The sequence below is a fragment of the Salvelinus alpinus genome, chromosome 4, assembly GCF_045679555.1.
Source record: "Salvelinus alpinus chromosome 4, SLU_Salpinus.1, whole genome shotgun sequence".
In the NCBI taxonomy this organism is placed as follows: Eukaryota; Metazoa; Chordata; class Actinopteri; order Salmoniformes; family Salmonidae; genus Salvelinus; species Salvelinus alpinus.
This window is the reverse complement of record NC_092089.1, coordinates 23,081,827-23,102,504: the sequence shown is the minus strand read 5'-3', so window position 1 is coordinate 23,102,504 and position 20,678 is coordinate 23,081,827. Positions and strand designations below refer to the sequence as shown.

Genomic DNA, 20,678 nt, shown 5'->3' with positions numbered 1-20,678 from the left:
AGGTGTTCAGTAGTTAACTGTTTAGTTGAAACATGTTCTGTGGTATTGAATGTAGTTGGTACTGGTGTTGAGGGACTGTTGTGGATAGGGACAGTAGTCAGTGGGTCAGAGGTTAGGTGTTCAGTAGTTAACTGTTTAGCTGAAACATGTTCTGTGGTATTGAATGTAGTTGGTACTGGTGTTGAGGGACTGTTTTGGATAGGGACAGTAGTCAGTGGGTCAGAGGTTAGGTGTTCAGTAGTTAACTGTTTAGTTGAAACATGTTCTGTGGTATTGAATGTAGTTGGTACTGGTGTTGAGGGACTGTTTTGGATAGGGACAGTAGTCAGTGGGTCAGAGGTTAGGTGTTCAGTAGTTAACTGTTTAGTTGAAACATGTTCTGTGGTATTGAATGTAGTTGGTACTGGTGTTGAGGGACTGTTTTGGATAGGGACAGTAGTCAGTGGGTCAGAGGTTAGGTGTTCAGTAGTTAACTGTTTAGTTGAAACATGTTCTGTGGTTTTGAATATAGTTGGTACTGGTGTTGAGGGACTGTTTTGGATAGGGACAGTAGTCAGTGGGTCAGAGGTTAGGTGTTCAGTAGTTAACTGTTTAGTTGAAACATGTTCCGTGGTTTTGAATATAGTTCGTACAGGTGTAGAAGGAGTGTTTTGAACAGGTTCAGTAATTGCTTGATCAGAGGTTAGGTGTTCAGTAGAAACACTCACCATGGTATTGAATGTAGTTGGTTTTTGAACAGGTACAGTAGTCACTGGGTCAGAGGTTAGGTGTTCAGTAGTTAACTGTTCAGTTGAAGCATGTTCTTTGGAAATTAATGTAGTTGGTACTGGTGTTGAGGTCCTGTTTCGAACAGGTTCAGTAATTGCTTGATCAGATGTTAGGTGTTCAGTAGAAACACTCACTGTGGTATTGAACGTAGTTGGTACTGGTGTTGAGGGAGTGTTTCGAACAGGTACAGTTGTTGCAGGTAAGTAAGCAGTAGTGGCTTGGTTAGCAGTTGAGCGTTCAGGAGTTGCCTCTTCAGTTGAAACATGTTCTGTGGTATTGAATGTAGTTGGTACTGGTGTTGAGGGAGTGTTTCCAACAGGTACAGTAGTCAGTGGCTCAGATGTTAGGAGTCTGGTAGACAGCTGTCCAGTTGAAACATGTTCTGTGGTATTGAATGTAGTTGGTACTGGTGTTGAGGGACTGTTTAGAACAGGTAAGCCTACAGTAGTTGCTTGGTCAGAGGTTGGTAAAAGATCTGAAAGAATATGTTGGATCTGCACAAAATGGGTAGGTGTTAGCTTAGGTGTTACTTCATCTGTAGTTGACTGTTCAGCAGTGGCAAGCACAGTAGCTGTGGGAGGAGTTGTTTGTGGCACAGTATGTGTGGTTGTAGGTGGCATCTGGGTAGTTGGTCGCTTCATTTCTGTAAGGAATATACAGTATACAAATCAATTAGAAACAAGGGTCAAATGTATTTCATTCATAACAAACACATTAAATCATGTTTACATACTGCTTTACTCATCTCATATGTATATAAGGTATTCTATTCTACTGTATTTTAGTCTATGCCACTCTGACACGGCTCATCCTAATATTTCTATATTCCTTAATTCCATTCTTTTACTTTTAGGTTTGTGTGTATTGTGTGTGTTATGAATTGTTAGATATTACTGTACTGTTGGAGCTAGAAACACAAGCATTTCGCTACACCTGCAATAACGTCTGCATGTGACCAATACAATTTGATTTGATTTGATTTGGTATCTTAATTGTTTTCTCTGTTTCTATTAGTTTTCTTAAAAGTTGCTACCGGTCAAAATTTGAATCCCACCTAACAAAAATGTACCAAACTCACCACCATGGCAGACAAACCACCAACTGATGTTGCACCACTGGTCATTCCACTTGTTATCGTTGAGTATAACAGAAGTACAGTTCTGGTCCCCTCTGAAGTTGTTAGGCTGATTGGTCTTCCAGAAGCGGTATGAGGAGTTGCTCCCATCTGACCACTTCCATGGGTCTTTAAAGAGACCAATCCACATGCTCTGGGACAGTGACATGTTCTGGACGTGATGGTTTTCCTCTCTGGACCGTATGCTGGCCAGGTCTGTGTACGTACCCCGGCAGTGGTCTTGAGCCTCTCTCCAAGTCTTGCTGTCATCAATGAAGATGTGACTGTTACTAGCGTTTTTCCCTGTCAGAGGATAGAAAATACACATAACATTTGCATGGAACATTGGAGATATAGCGGGGTGCAGGTTTGAGCATTGCCACACAAAATATCATTATGCTCACGCAATCACCCAATTGATTATACCCAAGTCATGTTTAACGGTTGAAATTGCAGTAAGCAAGCTTTAAAACAGGCAAAAAATGTCTGACTGCCCATCCAGACATATCATCCTAGAATCGGCCCTGGTTTGTATCTGATATGGGGTTGAAATTGCTATAAATAGAATAGACTTAGAATTACTCACCATCAAAGCAAACAAAAGCTCTTTTAATTTGGCAGTTATCCTCAAACCACTGTCCGTTTGGATCCATTGCAGCACAGCTATCTTGAGTATTGTTTTGCTTCGGCTCTGCTGCCCTCCAGTTGAAAAACTCAATCTTTCTCTGATCTGGCAATGACCAGTGCCACTCAAATTCATCTCCAAACTCCAGTCCTATCCAGACACTGGCTGTCCAATTCGGTACCAATTGTACAAGTCTATCCAGATCCCCTGAGTTGTAGATGGTTGCCAAGTCAGTGTACATGTCTCTACAGTAAGTCTGGGCTTGGCTATAATTCATTTGAAGGCTAACATAGTGATACTGAGGAGGGGAGATACTGAGAGTCAGGTAACACAGTCCTGTAAAATACAAGCAAAAAACCATTAGAGAGCAAGTTAATAATATCTCCTTGCTGCATGCATAGATTTCACACACACATCCTATTAATATCACAGAATATCAACGTATAATACACATCATGTTGCTTTTCATGAACAGAGAGAACTATGAAAGGATCCTGAAAAATGGCGTAACAGACGATCAGGATTGTCTTTTATGTATGAGGTACTCCCAACATTTATACCTCTTTCTAAAGGATTTATATTGTAATGCCTTATTTACATTTTACATTTTAGTCATTTAGCAGACGCTCTTATCCAGAGCGACTTACAGTAGAGTGCATACATTGTTATAACATTTTATTTCATTTTTTTTTACATACTGAGACAAGGATATCCCTACCGGCCAAACCCTCCCTACCGGCCAAACCCTCCCTAACCCGGACGACGCTATGCCAATTGTGCGTCGCCCCACGGATCTCCCGGTTGCGGCCGGCTGCGACAGAGCCTGGGCGCGAACCCAGCCCAGCCTGGGCGCGAACCCAGAGACTCTGGTGGCGCAGCTAGCACTGCGATGCAGTGCCCTAGACCACTGCGCCACCCGGGAGATCACGTACCCCGGCATCATTATTCAATGATGCCTAAATTATCACAATGACTCCAACAAATAACTTTGATGTTATTGAAAGCATTGAAGAATACATACCTGAGACGGACAGAAGACACAACAGTGCAGTGCTCCTCATCACGACTGTAGCTTTTCAGTAGTCTTCAGAATTGGTTGTCAAACTGAAATCGTTGTAACTGTCCATTACTAACGTTCAGATCGAACCAAAACATACAAACTGTGACACCCTATGTTCTAGTCTAGTACAAAATCCTCTGAAATGGAGGCAACTGACACTCGTTGTAACTTAGTTGACTGACCTATTAAGACTCCCTAGTAGTAGGTGTCTAAGAATGTGACCGGTCTTGTTCATAAAGAAAACACATGTTTAGGTTCACCCTTGTTGTAATGTTCCCTGACAAGGTAGTGCATCAGGTTTAGATCTGTCACTCTTATACATAGAGCCTACATGACGAGGCTGTGACGGGTGGTAAGAAAGACATGTCAGTCAAGAACACGGAAGTGTGTCACCAAAAACCACATGATAATTGACAAAAATGTACATAATCACATTGTGAACCTGTTGAGATACACTGATAAAGGAAAAGTAATTGCTAAGCCTATTCGCCTACAGATAAAAAGCAATTGTCCCAGAACGGTCCAAAATAGAATGCTAGTTGACAGTCCAAGTCATTAGTAAGGTGTTAGGAATGAGGTTGAGCAATTCAGGTTACTCTGTATGAAGATACCTTCCCAAACAGGTAACAATATACTGTAGTTACTGTCTTTTGCTGGTCTGACAAATGAGCGTGAAACAAAATGATTCATCAAGTTAGCGACAGAATTGTTCACTCAAGGGCATGACTAGTGATAAGCAGACCTATTGTTCCCCTTTAAAGAACAAGGAAGTTTAACTCTGCTTGATGCAAAAGACTAGGAGCACGCACTGTATAGCACCAGTCAAAAGTTTGGACAACTCATTCAAGGGTTTTTCTTTATTTTTACAATTTTCTACATTGTAGAATAATAGTGAAGACATCAAAACTATTAAATAACACATATAGAATCATGTAGTAACCAAAAAAGTGTTAAACATATCAAAATATATGTTATATTTGAGATTCTTCAAAGTAGCCACAGTTTGCCTTGATGAAAGCTTTGCACACTCTTGGCATTCTCTCAACCAGCTTCACCTGGAATTCTTTTCCAACAGTCTGGAAGGAGTTCCCACATATGCTGAGCACTTGTTGGCTGCTTTTCCTTCACTCTGCGGTCCAACTCATCCCAAACCATCTCAACCTTCTTGATCAAATATCCCTTGCACAGCCTGAAGGTGTGTTGGGTCATTGTCCTGTTGAAAAACACAAACTAGGTGGGATGGCGTATCGCTGCAGAATGCTGTGGTAGCGATGCTGGTTAAGTGTGCCTTGAATTCTAAATAAATCACTGACAGTGTCAACAGCAAAGCACCTCCACACCATCACACCTCCTCCTCCATGCTTCACGGTGGGAACCACACACGCAGAGATCATCCATTCACCTACTCTGCGTATCACAAAGACAAGGCGGTTGGAACCAAAAATCTCAAATTTGGACTCACCAGACCAAAGACAGATTTCCACCGGTCTAATGTCCATTGCTCATGTTTCTTGGTCCAAGCAAGTCTCTTCTTATTATTGGTGTCCTTTGGTAGTGGTTTCTTTGCAGCAAGTCAACCATTAAAGCCTAATTCACGCAGTCTCCTCTGAACAGTTGATGTTGAGATGTGTGTTACTTGAACTCTGTGAAGAATTTATTTGGGCTGCATTTTCTGAAGCTGGTAACTCTAATGAACTCTGGGTATTTCTTTCCTGTGGTGGTCCTCATGAGAGCCAGTTTCATCATAGTGCTTGATGGTTTTTGCGACTGCACTGTCAAAGTTCTTTAAATTTTCCGCATTGACTGACCTTCATGTTCTTGCCATAATATGGACTTGGTCTTATACCAAATAGGGCTATCTTCTGTATACCATCCCTAACTTGTCACAACACAACTGATTGGCTCAAACGCATTAAGAAGGAAAGAAAAGCATTCAAGGTGACTACCTCATGAAGCTGGTTGAGAGAATGCAAAAGAGTGTGCAGAGCTGTCATCAAGGCAAAGGGTGGATACTTTGAATCTCAAATATAAAACATATTAATTTGTTTAACTCTTTTTTGGTTATTACATGATTCCATATGTATTATTTCATACTTGGATGTCTTCACTATTATTCTACAATGTAGAAAATAGTAAAAAATAAAGAAAAACCCTGGAATGAGTAGGTGTGTTCAAACTTTTGACTGGTGCTGTATGTGAGAATGATTCCCATGTTACATGTCTCGAATTTAAAATCTAAATCAGAATTAATAAAGCACACAACCACCAGGAAAAAACGAGCAAATAAAGTAGAAAATAGAAGACTTAACTGTACCTCTATCATCTCCCGAGGCTGCTTACCCAACTTCGCATATACAGTAGGCTCAACTTCCGGGATTTGCATAGGCTACACCAAAATATACAATTTGCATTTTCTCTCTAAATAATCACATGATGAGAAAAGTGAATAAACAAACAGACACTGAGCCATATTGGTTGCATGTCTTATACTTTTTCTAAAATGATTATTTAACCCTAAACATATTTGAGATTAAGAATCATTGTGAAATAAAGCAGTCTAAATGTCTTACAGGCATGTGTCAAATGTAGTTTAACCAGCTGTCCTCCTGTCAAACCACCACCATTATTCAACCATGAAATGTATTAGGAATAGGCTTTTGCAGAATAATCTTTCATCATAGCTGATAAATATCCAAAATTGAGGTCTAAAATCGATGTAGTCTACATTGATTTACATATATTCATAGTATGCTAGTAGTATAGTTACATTTGTAAAATGTAATGTTGTTTAATTTGTGAATCTGTTGATTTTCCTTTATAAATTAGGTACAGTATATAGAGGGAAATTGAAACGTTAGTCCTACCACTGGTGCATGTTGCAACTGTTCTGCCCAGAGACATTGTGGCTCTAAAGACACTGTCACTGGCATTGAGCCAACATGGCTACCTTTCGGCGTAAACAACAACAGCATCAAGTAAACGGGGTTTGAGTGTAGGCCTATTACCTCGCATATGGTCCGTCTCTTGGATTTCGCAAATAATATGCAACTAGAAATAGTTATGTAACCTACAACGATGTGCCGAAGGTGTTTCTAGTGAGTATATTGCGTTCCCCCCAATTGTAACTCGCGAATTTATATTTTTGAGGCCAACATTAGCATTAGTTAACTAGACAGCTAACGTTAGCTCGCTGGCTAGCTACCACCAATGATTTTGAAACAACTTGCCAGCTAGCTAGCGAAACATGATGTGTGTTTTTAAAAGGTTGAATGTTCGGTACAATCGATGCTTGCTGTGATATTTAATTGCTTACAATCAACGTAAACATATGTTTAGTTTACATACAGTAGCTACGTGCTAGCTAGCTAACTAAAGTTTGCTAACGTCTGGTCTAATTTACTATTGCTTTCTAACGTTAGCCAGAAGTACATGTTAGCTTTTTTATCATTGCCAACGCTGGATTAAAGTGATCTCTCATTTGCCCACTTGGATGACACCAGTGTTTATAAAAATGTTTAGCTAGCTAAAGTTAAAGTCAACTGACAGTCTTAAATTTAACTACCTAGCGAGGTAACTCGTTAGCCAACTACGGAACATAGCTAGCTAACTACGACGTTTGTTTTATTTTAGCTAGCTAGTAACTAACGTTAGTAATGTGGAGAGAGGCCTGTCAAACCTAAGGTCAGTTGATACGATTAAGGAGTATTTATCATTAATACAGTAGCGGGCATACCCCATGCCATGGTAGCTAGCTAGCTAACATGTCAGTTATTTAGGCCTTTCTAGTTTTAATTAAACACTTTAACGTTACCTAACAAGTTAATAGGAACAACCTAACTAGCTACCGTTAAGTAAGTTGTTAGATCAAATAATTACCAGTGAGAATAGTGAATGTCTTACAATCAACTGAATATCGTCAGCTGTCTAAGTAGCTAGGGGCCTACAAGTGGCATTTATGTGAATACATTTCTCTGGCAACATGATGATGTAGCTAGTCTTGAAAAAAGAGTTATCAATTGTGATAATGTAACCTTCAACCCAAACAGATTATTGTCCTTCAGACAACTCATCATCCTCCTCTCCGCTGGGTAGCTCAATAGCCATGTCATCGCATCAGCCCACCAGTTCAGCCTCCAACAGTCCCACCAGCACCTTTGGCTCGCCTTTCTCAGTCATCAGCCCCTCCCTGGGCTCCCCTGGTGTGGCACCCTCCATGGGTTATGGACCTATTAGCAGTAGCCAGGTGAGAAACACACCCAGGGTCCTTGTTTTGCTTTCATCTTTGCATTTAAATGATCCTACTCTGTATGCGTTTATTCCCTAGCATTATTTCCAAGCTCAGACTAGTGCTGAAGTTTGTTGCTGCGCACAGAAAGGCTGACATTTAGGCTAGCCTATGTAGCCTAGATGTTTTTTATTTTTTTTAATCAGTCATGATAACAGCATTGTTATATTAGTTTTTTTTCCACTTTTTGTTTGTGCACAGATCAACTCTACAATGGGGATGCACTCAATCAGCAGCTCGGATGATGTCAAACCCCCGTTTGGCTTGAGGCCTATGTCTGCACACAGCCCTGGGATAATGCTCTCCCAGAAACGCATGTGTGCCATCTGTGGAGACCGCTCCTCTGGTGAGTGCTGTGCACTAAGAGCAGGGTTAGTAGAGGTGAAACGTCGGGGCGGGGACTTATTTTAAATCCTTGGCAATTTCAGAGAGGATAATCCTTTTTGTCAGCTGTCTTCAGCTGTGTGTCCTGACCTCTCCCCATCAGTCTAACCAATGTTCTTTACTGGCCTGTTTGATTCTATGTCACTATATAAACAATAAAGGCAATTGAAACGCTGCAGATTCATTAATTAGTGAAGCTCTGTGTAACTTTGCTCATCAAAAAACAAAATCTGTCCTCATTCCTACATAGTGTATGCCGGTACCACGGTAATATCACGGTACCAAAACATCATGATACTTAGAATACCGTAGTACTGTTTCATATGATACTACTGACTTTTTCATCCCTACCGATCTAAAGAACCTGCCTGTTATTAAATGTTTATAAAGTCAGTTTTGTTTATAAATTCAGTTGTATTTAAGAAATAGTTACTAGTCTCTTGTATGCGCAGGTCACGTGTGGCAGCTGTAATCAGCCAGCCGCTTCCCTTACCAGCCCGCCAGTCACTCACCTGCTTCTCTCAGCATCCCCTACCAGCCCGCCCCTCACTCACCTGCTTCTCTCAGCATCCCCTACCAGCCGGCCCCTAACTCACCTGCTTCTCTTAGCTTTCCCTACCTGCCCGCCCCTCACTCACCTGCTTCTCTCCGTCCATTCTTCATGCGCGTCAAATATAATTTAGCCGTGATGACGAGCGGGGAAGAAGACCCAGATGATCCCCTGATGAGTCTTCTGTTGTTAGATTTGTTACATTGGAGCAGCGCGCAAAGCGAGCAATGTTGATGCGTTGTATCATTTCATCGCCTGTTATAACCAAGAGCACAGACCAGTCTGAGTAGACTTCAAGGTCACGGTCATGCAGCCTCTCTGTAGGTCAGAGAGGGAAAATGGAGGACCGCTTGGTGACAGGCGTCCTTGCTGCTTTACACCAAAGAAAACGTCTTGTCTCTAAAATATGTCCCATATTACCAGAGATGCCTTTTGCGCACATTTTATATAATACAAATAAATTAATTGTGAGCCATTTTAAACTAATACCGGGTCGCTAATTATTGTTTTGATCACAAACAATGTTGTTCAGTCATGTTACCTAGCTAGCTAACAACCTGGTACCTTGGCAGTAGGTTTAGGCACATTTAGATTGGAACAGGAAGAAAGGAGAAGGGTCTCTACTCATGAGATCTGCTTCTAAAAGGTAGGATTCATATACTGTTGGCCTGATGGAAGACTAAACTATATCAAAAGATCTATTTCTTTCTGGTACTCCTTAAATTCTGTTTGGTGCCGAACGTTTTTAAAGTTGGGCGCAGTGTGTGTTTGTGGGAGACAGCAAGTGGTGTGTGTGTGTGTGCCTGTTAACTGAAGAGTAAAGGTTTCATGCAGTGTTTTCCTCTTACTGAGACAATGACTTGCAGATCATTATGCATGTACAGTATATCACTGGAGGTTGGTAGCACCTTATTGAGAAGGACGGGCTCGTGGTAATGTCTGGAGCAGAATGGTATCTAACACATGGTTTCTATGTGTTTGATGCCGTTCCATTTGCACAGTTCCAGTCATTATTATGAGCCGTCCTCCCTTCAGCAAGCCTCCCTGATGTATATTCCTCCAGCCAAATCACAGGTAGGCCTTTGCACAACTTAGCAAATCAGACATTCTATGCAGTATTCTATTATACAGTGATCAGTGTGAAGCTACATTTAATGTGTTGTATTGAGTAGAAGTGTGAATTTTTAGAAAACATGAACAAGCGTCTGGGGGATGGTGCGAACAGGATTCTAGGTCACTGATTATTTTTTAATATATTTTTTTTAATGTGTTCACTGCGGTACTACTTGGCCTGGTGTCGTATCGTTTTTAAAATGTTGGTGTGACAAGTCTACCCCTTCCCGCAGGTAAGCACTATGGTGTGTACAGCTGTGAAGGTTGCAAGGGCTTCTTCAAACGCACAGTGCGCAAGGACCTGAGCTACACCTGCAGGGATAACAAAGAATGCCTGGTGGACAAGCGCCAGCGCAATCGCTGCCAGTACTGTCGCTACCAGAAGTGTCTGGCTATGGGCATGAAGAGGGAAGGTAAGGAAGGACTGAACGTCTGGCTATTATCATGAAGAGGGAAGGTAGAGAAGGGCTGAGCGTCTGGCTATTATCATGAAGAGGGAAGGTAGAGAAGGACTGAGCGTCTGGCTTTTATCATGAAGAGGGAAGGTAGAGAAGGACTGAATGTCTGGCTATTATCATGAAGAGGGAAGGGAGGGACTGAACATTTGGAGCAGAGCCTAATGGTTTTGGGCCATTCATATTTTTCAACTTTGAGTGTTTGTAGGAGTGTTTTTGAAAGGGCGACATGAAAAAAAACTGGAAGGAGCGATTGAGAAACGTGTTTTTTATACCTGCAGAATCTCAAACTTGACTACATTTTCATTAATGAATGACATTTTAAATTGATTTGTTAAGTAGGCCGTTGTAAAATGGTATAGTTCAAAGGCCAGAATCATTTGGTGAAATGATTGAATTATGTTGAATATAGACCTAGCCCAAAAAAACCTTTGACGATAACTTCTATTTGATCATTGTATTGTGTGGGGGGAGATGGTACGTTGTTTTCAAAGTCATTAACAAAACGGGGAGAGCATATGGGGGTAGGTTCAGTTAACTAACCCCTCTCTTTTCTTTTCCCCTATTTCTCTCCCTCTTTCTATAGTGGTCCAAGATGAACGTCAGAAATGTAAGGATAAAGACATTGGGAGAATGGAGAGATTATAAATTATATGTTTGGATGTGGTATTGAGCGAGTGCAGTTAAATAACAAATGCTTGGCACACACTGGTAGACTAATTCCCACAACACATTGGCTAAGAAATGAATGCATTGTTATATAATATATACCAATTTGACCTTTCACCCTGTTTGGATGAAGCCTAACAGGAGTTAAGAAGCCCTATTGTGCCCATCTTTCTTTCCTTTCTTCCTTTCCTTTTCTTCTACCTTGTGACTCCCTCCTGTCCCTCTCTCCTATTAACCCACACCCCTCTTCCTGTCTCCCGTCTCTCCCTCTCCCCTCCTGGCTCTGTGGTGTGGTTGGATGCATGGCGGGGTGCAGCAGTCCAGGAGGAGCGTCAGAGGATCAGGGAGCGAGAGGAGGGACTGGAGTGCAGCAGTGCTGTGAACGAGGAGATGCCCGTGGAGAAGATCTTGGAGGCAGAGACGTCCGTGGAGCAGAGGGCGGAGCTCCACTCTGATGCAGGCTCCGCTGGCAGCTCTGTGAGTATACAGGGCTATACTGTTGACTGATCAGTATTAGGGTTGCAAAATTCCCATATTTTCCGGAAATCCCGGTTGGAGGATTTCTTCTGTGTTTATTCCTAACTTAGGGAGTCCTCCACCCGGGAAAGTTTCCGGGGATTTTGCGGTGTCAGTTAAATTAGTTATCTGCCTCTGATTCATAACCTACTACTCAGCTCTTGGGATGAATATTCTTTAAAAACGTTAGATAAACTGCTGTCTCTTTAGCATGGAGTTTAAAAGTGTTTTCTTTCCTACTAGTGATTATTGCATTATTTCTAGCTCCAGCATTGGCTTTTAGGGTCTGTTATTATTATTATTGCATTTTATGGGATTTTTGTATCTTTTTTTGTGTTTTAGCCCCATGATGCGGTGACAAACATCTGCCAGACTGCAGACAAGCAGCTGTTTGCGTTGGTGGAGTGGGCCAAGAGGATCCCCCACTTCTCTGAGCTGCCCCTGGACGACCAGGTCATCCTCCTGCGTGCAGGTACCACTGTCTGGAGGGAGGGAGACACCAGGAGGCTGGATGTGATATGCACTGTCTCAAAGAATAGAGTTTACAAGTGATTTTCTGTTCCCGTATTCATTCGAGAGGCAACCAGAGTAGTGCATATGATAGTGTACATTTATCTACCAGTGCAGAGCCCAAAACGACTGATCATAGAGAAGGAGCTGCCCCTATTGTGAGATTATTCCTAACCGCTATCAATTGTATTACATGCACATATATCTTGCTATTATAAAACAAGACCATATATCCTGCTATTATAATACAAGACAAGTACATTAGTGTCTAGTTTGAGAAACAGACACCTCAAGTCCTCAACTGGCAGCTTCATTAAATAATACCCGCAAAACACCAGTCTCAACGTCAACAGTGAAGAGGCGAAAAGAGATGGCTCCTTAATTATTTTTTAAATATTTAAAATAATAAGTCACTTTAAAAAATATATATATAAATGGTTTAGTACCCAAATGTGTGGGGTGTGTGTTTATATATACGGTACCAGTCAAAAGTTTTCAGACACCTACTCAAGGGTTTTTCTTTATTTTTACTATTTTCTACTATTTTTAGTAGTGAAGACATAACTATAACTATGAAATAACACAAATGGAATCATGTAGTAACCAAAAAACTGTTAAACAAATCAAAATGTTTTATATTTTAGATTCTTCAAAGTAACCACCCTTTGCCTTGATGACAGCTTTGCACACTCATGGCATTCTCTCAACCAGCTTCACCTGGAATGCTTTTCCAACAGTCTTGAAGGAGTTCACACATATGCTGAGCATTTGTTGGCTGCTTTTCCTCTGCGGTCCAACTCATCCCAAACCATCTCAATTGGGTTGAGGTCAGGTGATTGTGGAGGCCAGGTCATCTGATGCAGCACTCAATCACTCTCCTTCTTGGTCAAAAAGCCTTTACACAGCCTGGAGGTGTGTTCAAATCAAAGTTTATTTGTCACGTGCGCTGAATACAACAGGTGTAGACCTTACAATGAAATGCTTACTTACAGGCTCTAACCAATAGTGCAAAAAAGGTATTAGGTGAACAATAGGTAGGTAAAGAAATAAAACAACAGTAAAAAGACAGGCTATATACAGTAGCGAGGCTATAAAAGTAGCGAGGCTACATACAGACACTGGTTAGTCAGGCTGATTGAGGTAGTATGTACATGTAGATATGGTTAAAGTGACTTGGCACTCCGGTACCGCTTGCCATGCTGTAGTAGAGAGAACAGTCTATGACTAGGGTGGATGGGGTCTTTGACAATTTTTAGAGCCTTCCTCTGACACCGCCTGGCGTAGAGGTCCTGGATGGCAGGCAGCTTGGCCCCAGTGATGTACTGGGCCGTACGCACTACCCTCTGTAGTGCCTTGTGGTCAGAGGACGAGCAATTGCCGTACCAGGCAGTGATGCAACCAGTCAGGATGCTCTCGATGGTGCAGCTGTAGAACCTTTTGAGGATCTCAGGACCCATGCCAAATCTTTTTAGTTTCCTGAGGGGGAATAGGCTTTGTCGTGCCCTCTTCACAACTGTCTTCGTGTGTTTGGACCATTCTAGTTTGTTGTTGATGTGGACACCAAGGAACTTGAAGCTCTCAACCTGCTCCACTACAGCCCCGTCGATGAGAATGGGGGCGTGCTCGGTCCTCCTTTTCCTGTAGTCCACAATAATCTCTTTAGTCTTGGTTACGTTGAGGGATAGGTTGTTATTCTGGCACCACCCGGCCAGGTCTCTGACTTCCTCCATATAGGCTGTCTCGTCGTTGTCGGTGATCAGGCCTACCACTGTTGTGTCATCTGCAAACTTAATGATGGTTTTGGAGTCGTGCCTGGCCATGCAGTCGTGGGTGAACAGGGAGTACAGGAGGGGACTGAGCACGCACTCCTGGGGAGCTCCAGTGTTGAGGATCAGTGTGGCAAATGTGTTGCCACCTACCCTCACCGCCTGGGGGTGGCCATCAGGAAGTCCAGGATCCAGTTGCAGAGGGAGGTGTTTAGTCCCAGGATCCTTAGCTTAGTGATGAGCTTTGAGGGTACTATGGTGTTGAACGCTGAGCTGTTGTCAATGAATAGCATTCTCACATAAGTGTTCCTTTTGTCCAGGTGGGAAAGGGCAGTGTGGAGTGCAATAGAGATTGCATCATCTGTGGATCTGTTTGGGCGGTATGCAAATTGGAGTGTGTCTAGGGTGACTGGGATAATGGTGTTGATGTGAGCCATTACCAACCTTTCAAAACACTTCATGGCTATGGACGTGAGTGCTACGGGTCAGTAGTCATTTAGGCAGGTTGCTTTGTGTTCTTGGGCACAGGGACTATGGTGGTCTGCTTGAAACATGTTGTATTACAGACTTAATCAGAGACATGTTGAAAATGTCAGTGAAGACACCTGCCAGTTGGTCAGCACATGCCGGCAGCACACGTCCTGGTAATCCGTCTGGCCCCGCAGCCTTGTGTACGTTGAACTGTTTAATGGTCTTACTCACGTCGGCTACGGAGAGCGTGATCACACAGTCGTCCGGAACAGCTGATGCTCTCATGCATGCCTCAGTGTTGCTTGCCTCGAAGCGAGCATAGAAGTGATTTAGCTCGTCTGGTTTGCTCGTGTCACTGGGCAGCTAGCGTCTGTGCTTCCCTTTGTAGTCTGTAATAGTTTGCAAGCCCTGCCACATAAGACGAGCGTCGGAGCCGGTGTAGTATGATTCAATCTTAGCCCTGTATTGACGCTTTGCCTGTTTGATGGTTCGTCGCAGGGCATAGCAGGATTTCTTGTAAGCTTCCGCACCTTGAAAGCGGCAGCTCTACCATTTGGCTCAGTGCGAATGTTGCCTGTAATCCATGGCTTCTGGTTGGGGTATGTACGTACAGTCACCGTGGGGACGACGTCCTCGATGCACTTATTGATAAAGCCTGTGACTGATGTGGTGTACTCCTCAGTGCTATCGGAAGAATCCCGGAACATGTTCCAGTCTGTGATAGCAAAACACTCCTGTAGTTTAGCATCTGCTTAATCTGACCACTTTTTTATAGACCGAGTCACTGGTGCTTCCTGCTTTAATTTTTGCTTGTAAACAGGAATCAGGAAGATAGAGTTGTGGTCGGATTTACCAAATGGAGGGCGAGGGAGAGCTTTGTACGTGTCTTTGTCACAATAAATTGTGATAAATTTATCACAAACTCTACTTCAGGCGAGCAAAATCTAGAGACTTTCTTAGATTTCGTGCACCAGCTGTTGTTTACAAATATGCACAGACCGCCCCGCCTCATCTTTCCGGAGTGTGCTGTTCTATCTTGCCGGTGCAGCGTATATCCTGCTAGCTGAATATACATGTCGTCATTCAGCCACGATTCCGTGAAACATAGGATATTACAGTTTTTGATGTCCCGTTTGTAGGATATTCGTGATCGTACCTCGTCTAGTTTACTGTCCAATGATTGCACATTGGTGAGTAGTATTGACGGTAACGGCAGATTTCCCGCTCGCCTTTTCCGTGTCCTGACCAGGCATCCGGCTCTTTGTCCTCTGTACCTGCGTCGCTTCCTCTTGCAAATAACGGGGATGTCTGCCCTGCCGGGTGTTTGGAGAATGTCTTGTGCGTCTTGTTTGTTTAAGAAAAAATGTTTGTCTAATCCGAGGTGAGTGATCGCTGTCCTGATATCCAGAAGCTCTTTTTTGCCGTAAGATACACAGCCTGGAGGTGTGTTGGGTCATTGTCCTGTTGAATAACAAATGATAGTCCAACTATGCGCAAACCAAATGGGATGGAGTATCCCTGCAGAATACTGTGGTAGCCATGCTGGTTAAGAGTGCCTTGAATTCTAAATAAATCAGACGGTGTCACCAGCAAAGCACCATCACACCTCCTCCTCCATGCTTCACACATGCAGAGATCATCCGTTCACTTACTCTGCGTCTCACAAAGACACGGCGGTTGGAACCAAAAATCTCAAATTTGTACTCATCAGACCAAAGGACAGGTTTCCACCAGTCTAATATCCATTGCTCGTGTTTCTTGGCCCAAGTAAGTATCTTCTTCTTGTTGGTGTACTTTAGTAATGGTTTCTTTGCAGCAATTTGACCATGAATGCCTGATTCCCTTAGTCTCCTCTGAACAGTTGATGTTGATGTCTGTTACTTGAACTCTGTGAAGCATTTATTTGGGCTGCCATCTGAGGCGCAGTTACCTCTGCTGCAGAGGATAAATTCATTAGCGTTAACTGACTACCTCATGAAGCTGGTTGAGAGAATGTTAAGAGTGTGCAAAGCGATCATCAATGGAAAGAGTAGCTACTTTGAAGATCTCAAATATAAAATATATTTTGATTTGACATTTTTTTGTCTACTACATGATTCCATATGTTATTTCATAGTTTTGATGTCTTCACTTTTATTCTACAATGTAGAAAATAATAAAACGAAAGAGAAACCCTTGAATGAGTCGGTGTGTCCAAACTTTTGACTGGTACTGTATATATATTTTTTTAAATAACATAGAAAGAGCAGCCTGCAGCCGCTAATTGTATGCATTATTCTTGTGCTTTATCCATCCTTCATCAGGGTGCTATTGTAGCAGAAATGTCTTTACTGTCCTTCATCAGGGTGCTATTGTAGCAGAAATGTCTTTATTGTCCTTCATCAGGGTGCTATTGTAGCAGAAATGTCTTTACTGTCCTTCATCAGGGTGCTATTGTAGCAGAAATGTCTTTACTGTCCTTCATCAGGGTGCTATTGTAGCAGAAATGTCTTTACTGTCCTTCGTCAGAGGGCTATTGTAGCAGAAATGTCTTTACTGTCCTTCGTCAGAGGGCTATTGTCGCAGAAATGTTGAAATAGCCGAATCCACTAATTTGAAGTGGTGTTCCCATACTTTTGAGTAAGTGAGCAACAAGCAATCCATGGTCTTTCATTTGATACATGATAGACTCTGTTGGACACAGTAGCAAATGCCCCAGAGGTTGTTGATGAGGTCTCCTCCTCCCTTCTCTGATCCTCTCTGCTCTTCTGTCCTGTGTATCTGTCCCATCCCTTCGGTCTCTTCTCCCTCCTCTGCTCCTCTCCTGTCTTCTCCCCTCTTTTTCTCCTGTGTGTGTCAGGGTGGAATGAACTTCTGATCGCCTCCTTCTCCCACCGCTCCATCGCTGTGAAGGACGGGGTCCTGCTGGCCAATGAGCTACACCGGGACAACGCACACAGTGCAGGGGTGGCGGCCATCTTTGACAGGTAGGCACACAGTGCAGGGGTGGGGGCCATCTTTGACAGGTAGGCACACAGTATGCGGCTAAGTTTCCCCTAGGTACAGACCTAGGATCAGCTTCCCATAACATTAACCACTAATAGGGAAAACGTACAATATAATAATAGCATAATTACCATAGAGGTATATAATAACAGGGTTGTATTCTGTTATCATCATCATGTGATAACACGCTGTAATTGACCCCCACAGGGAGAGTGTGCAGAGTGCTGAGGTGGGAGCCATATTTGACCGGTAATAACCTACACACACACACACACACACACACACCAAGTGTATATCTATGTAAGACAACTCTTTCCGGCCTCCTGTAGGGTTCTCACTGAGCTGGTCAGTAAGATGAGAGACATGCAGATGGACAAGACAGAGCTGGGCTGCCTCCGAGCCATCGTCCTCTTCAACCCAGGTGCTCTATTGTTACCATTAGTCCCTCATACACAATGTTACCTCTGCACCTTTACTGTCATGGTTTCCTTCAACGGTTGTGTCCCTCCCTCAGACGCTAAAGGTCTGTCCAACACCGGAGAGGTGGAGCTCCTGAGAGAGAAGGTCTATGCGTCACTGGAAGCCTACTGCAAGCAGAAATACCCAGAGCAGCAGGGAAGGTAGGCATGCATGTGCTACATGAATTAGTACTAGTATCTCATACACTAAAAGGCATGTACATCCTGGATAAATCCATTTGTATTGTGTGTATTGTACATACTAATCTGCTCTCCTGTGGTTGTGCTGCTAACTGACCCTGTAAGAGCTAGGAGTGTTGCTGCTGCATTCATGTAGCTTATTAACTTATTTCATTCCCTCACTCTTCACCCCTCCCCCTCAGGTTCGCTAAGCTCCTCCTCAGGCTGCCAGCACTGCGTTCTATTGGCTTGAAGTGTTTGGAGCACCTGTTCTTCTTCAAGCTGATTGGTGACACCCCTATCGACACGTTCCTCATGGAAATGCTTGAAGCACCTCATCAGTTGGCATAGAGGTGGTAGGAGAGGAGAGGTGTTCTGTGGCCGGGGTTAGATAGCTTGGGTCTGGGAATTTGCTGGAGTGGGACTGCACTTTTAGTTCTTTGGGGAATTCAGCATTTTGTCTCACTGCTGTCTGGGTTATGCTATTTAGTTCACCACCACATTGTCTCTTTCAGAACATACATCCCCAAGACTTGTGATCTACAGGCTGGTGCTATATATTAATATAACTTCTTGAATAACTGAGATTTAAAAAATAAAAAAACTATTTAAAAAAAATTGGAACCTTTAGTTCCGTTGCTCTGGCTTATCGAAGCTACAATTTGGGTATATGTTTTTATATAACTATGTTAATGCTTTTTAGACAAACCCCAAATGATAAAGTTAAATTCTGGTAAGTGACCTCCCACCGTAACCTGTTTTTAAAATGAAGGTAACCTGGATGCAACAGACTGTAATTCTACCTTTTTTATCATTTGTAATTTCATGTAAACATGAAAAACATGTTTTATTGTCAAATCTTGGGAAAGTACATTACTGTACCAAGCGAGCGCTCACTGCGTAACATGTCTGACTTTCAGCTCCTAGTGGTTTTGTATCCCTCAGATGACCAGAAAGCAACACGTTAACAATAAACCCGGGATACAAAAGGAGTAGGTGAATCACAGTGGAACACAGAGCAGGCTTGTATTGACTGTGTTGACTAGCTTTATTTGTCTAGTAATATGCTATTAGCATTGTTTCTCTTTGCTGTTTTGTAAAATGTAATCACCTTGCAGGCAAAAAGATTGAGCTGCATTGCACATTTTTGCTATGTACTATTTCTACACCATACAATACAAGTCATCAAATGTCTGGCCAGCAAACAGTCTTTTGGTGCTATACAACAGACATTTGCCATACTTCATTGCAGCCATACACCAAACTGCAAACAGGAAAAATTATGCAACAAAACAAAAGAACTAACTCAAATGTTGTAAATGTAGCAAAACAAAATGAATACATATGCTGTCTTTCTGCTTGTCAACTTGTCTGTTCTGGGGGCTTTACAAAGTCAATCATTCTGTTAGAAAGGGAAAACTCCAATATGTCATTTATCTAAACAATTCTAAGGTACTGTGCAAATATTGTTCAGGGAAAATACTATATATTGATAGGTTTGAATAATGAGATCAGGAGACAGACAAATTATGTAATAATTGATATGTGCCCTTGCTATTAGTTCACCATTTGTATAGAGCAGATCATGTCTTAGGTTGTACTGGATTCCATAAAGCACTGTTTATACCTGGTTATAACGTGCATCCTTTGTCTTGATCATGTCCACATTCTGATCGTGCCCACATTTTCAGACCGGTGTAGATGATTGAAAGAGGCATTGTGATCATATCTTCCTGACCCCCCCCCCCCCCCGAAGGTAGTCAGCCACACATTGTGTCTGGGTGTCTTACAAGTGTAGACATAATGACAGTGAATCCATTTAAATCACAATTATAACACCTTCTAAAATATTGACATTTAGCACCATTGTCTAATGGCATCAATATGTGTCTTAAAATAAATAAATATCTATTATTTTGAAAGAATAGCTCTCAAATAATTTGCATACAGGGAGGGACCAGGAAATGTGGTCACAATGCAGACAGTGGATAGATACAAGACACATTTCACTACCATGTGTAGACATTTTTCTGAGTGTGGACAAGATCAGGACAAAGGACTGGTGTTTGCACCAGGCATAAACAAGGATTTTGAATCCCATTCAGCTGAATCTCATCTTTTTTTTTTTGTTGAATTTTTCTGTGCTTTCTATAGTAGTAGTTTTTCCTGTTTCATTTTTTTGAGGTGGTTGTTCATCGTCCTCTCTCTGCTTACAGTTTATTAAAAAACACAAACCGTTATCACGTTTAAATATCCAGAACACCTGTGGACATAGACACATTAAACAAGACCAAATAGGAGTTTTGTATGATGATCATGTGTGAACACCTGAACAAGGGTATTGGTATGTGTCATGATCCTGTATAAACTCTGGAGCAGTTTAGTGATCCGTGTGGATCAGTGGATTACAGCTTGGCTAATGTGGACTGAAAATAAAGAGGTTGAACTTTTCTTTCTTGTCCATTTGAATGTTTCTTTGTGGTTTGTATTGAATATCAACTTCTGACAGACAAAATAAATGGGGGGGAAATCTGTGGCATTGAGAAGTATAAACATAATTGAGATAAACAAAATATACTTTTTTTGACATTAGTTTTATACCAATCTACATACCCCACAAATAATCTCACCTCATTGACATTGTTAAAAGTTTTATGTTTTTGCCTTGACATCGTTGGGCAGCAGTACTAGTCAGTCACCACCAGAGGAACCCATACACACTCAGCAGTTGTTTCTGTCCTGATTCAGAGCCATCTGTTGGTTAGTCTT

At 42.2% G+C, this 20,678-nt stretch overlaps 1 protein-coding gene and 1 long non-coding RNA gene across 3 annotated transcripts; one reads left to right on the top strand and one right to left on the bottom strand.

The window, feature by feature from the left end:
- Positions 1-217: 217 nt before the first annotated feature.
- Positions 218-3,992, bottom strand: LOC139573063 (uncharacterized). Its single transcript, XR_011674535.1, has 4 exons — positions 3,529-3,992; positions 2,469-2,843; positions 1,847-2,185; positions 218-1,411 (listed from the first exon to the last, which is right to left on the bottom strand). It is a non-coding gene; the product is annotated as an uncharacterized lncRNA (long non-coding RNA).
- A 2,423-nt stretch (positions 3,993-6,415) lies between these two features.
- LOC139573061 (retinoic acid receptor RXR-beta-A-like) lies at positions 6,416-20,360 on the top strand. 2 transcript variants are annotated; one of them, XM_071396077.1, is made up of 12 exons: positions 6,416-6,662; positions 7,614-7,810; positions 8,054-8,198; positions 10,133-10,312; positions 10,941-10,964; positions 11,340-11,500; positions 11,882-12,011; positions 17,126-17,252; positions 17,479-17,520; positions 17,601-17,692; positions 17,786-17,891; positions 18,113-20,360. In XM_071396077.1, exons 2-12 carry the CDS (start codon positions 7,670-7,672, stop codon positions 18,258-18,260), a joined length of 1,296 nt encoding a protein of 431 aa, XP_071252178.1. In that variant the 5' UTR covers positions 6,416-6,662; positions 7,614-7,669; the 3' UTR covers positions 18,261-20,360. The 2 variants fall into 2 exon arrangements, with proteins under 2 accessions (XP_071252178.1, XP_071252179.1); XM_071396078.1 differs by having other exon boundaries at positions 6,434-6,662; positions 11,343-11,500.
- The last annotated feature ends 318 nt before the right edge of the window (positions 20,361-20,678 follow it).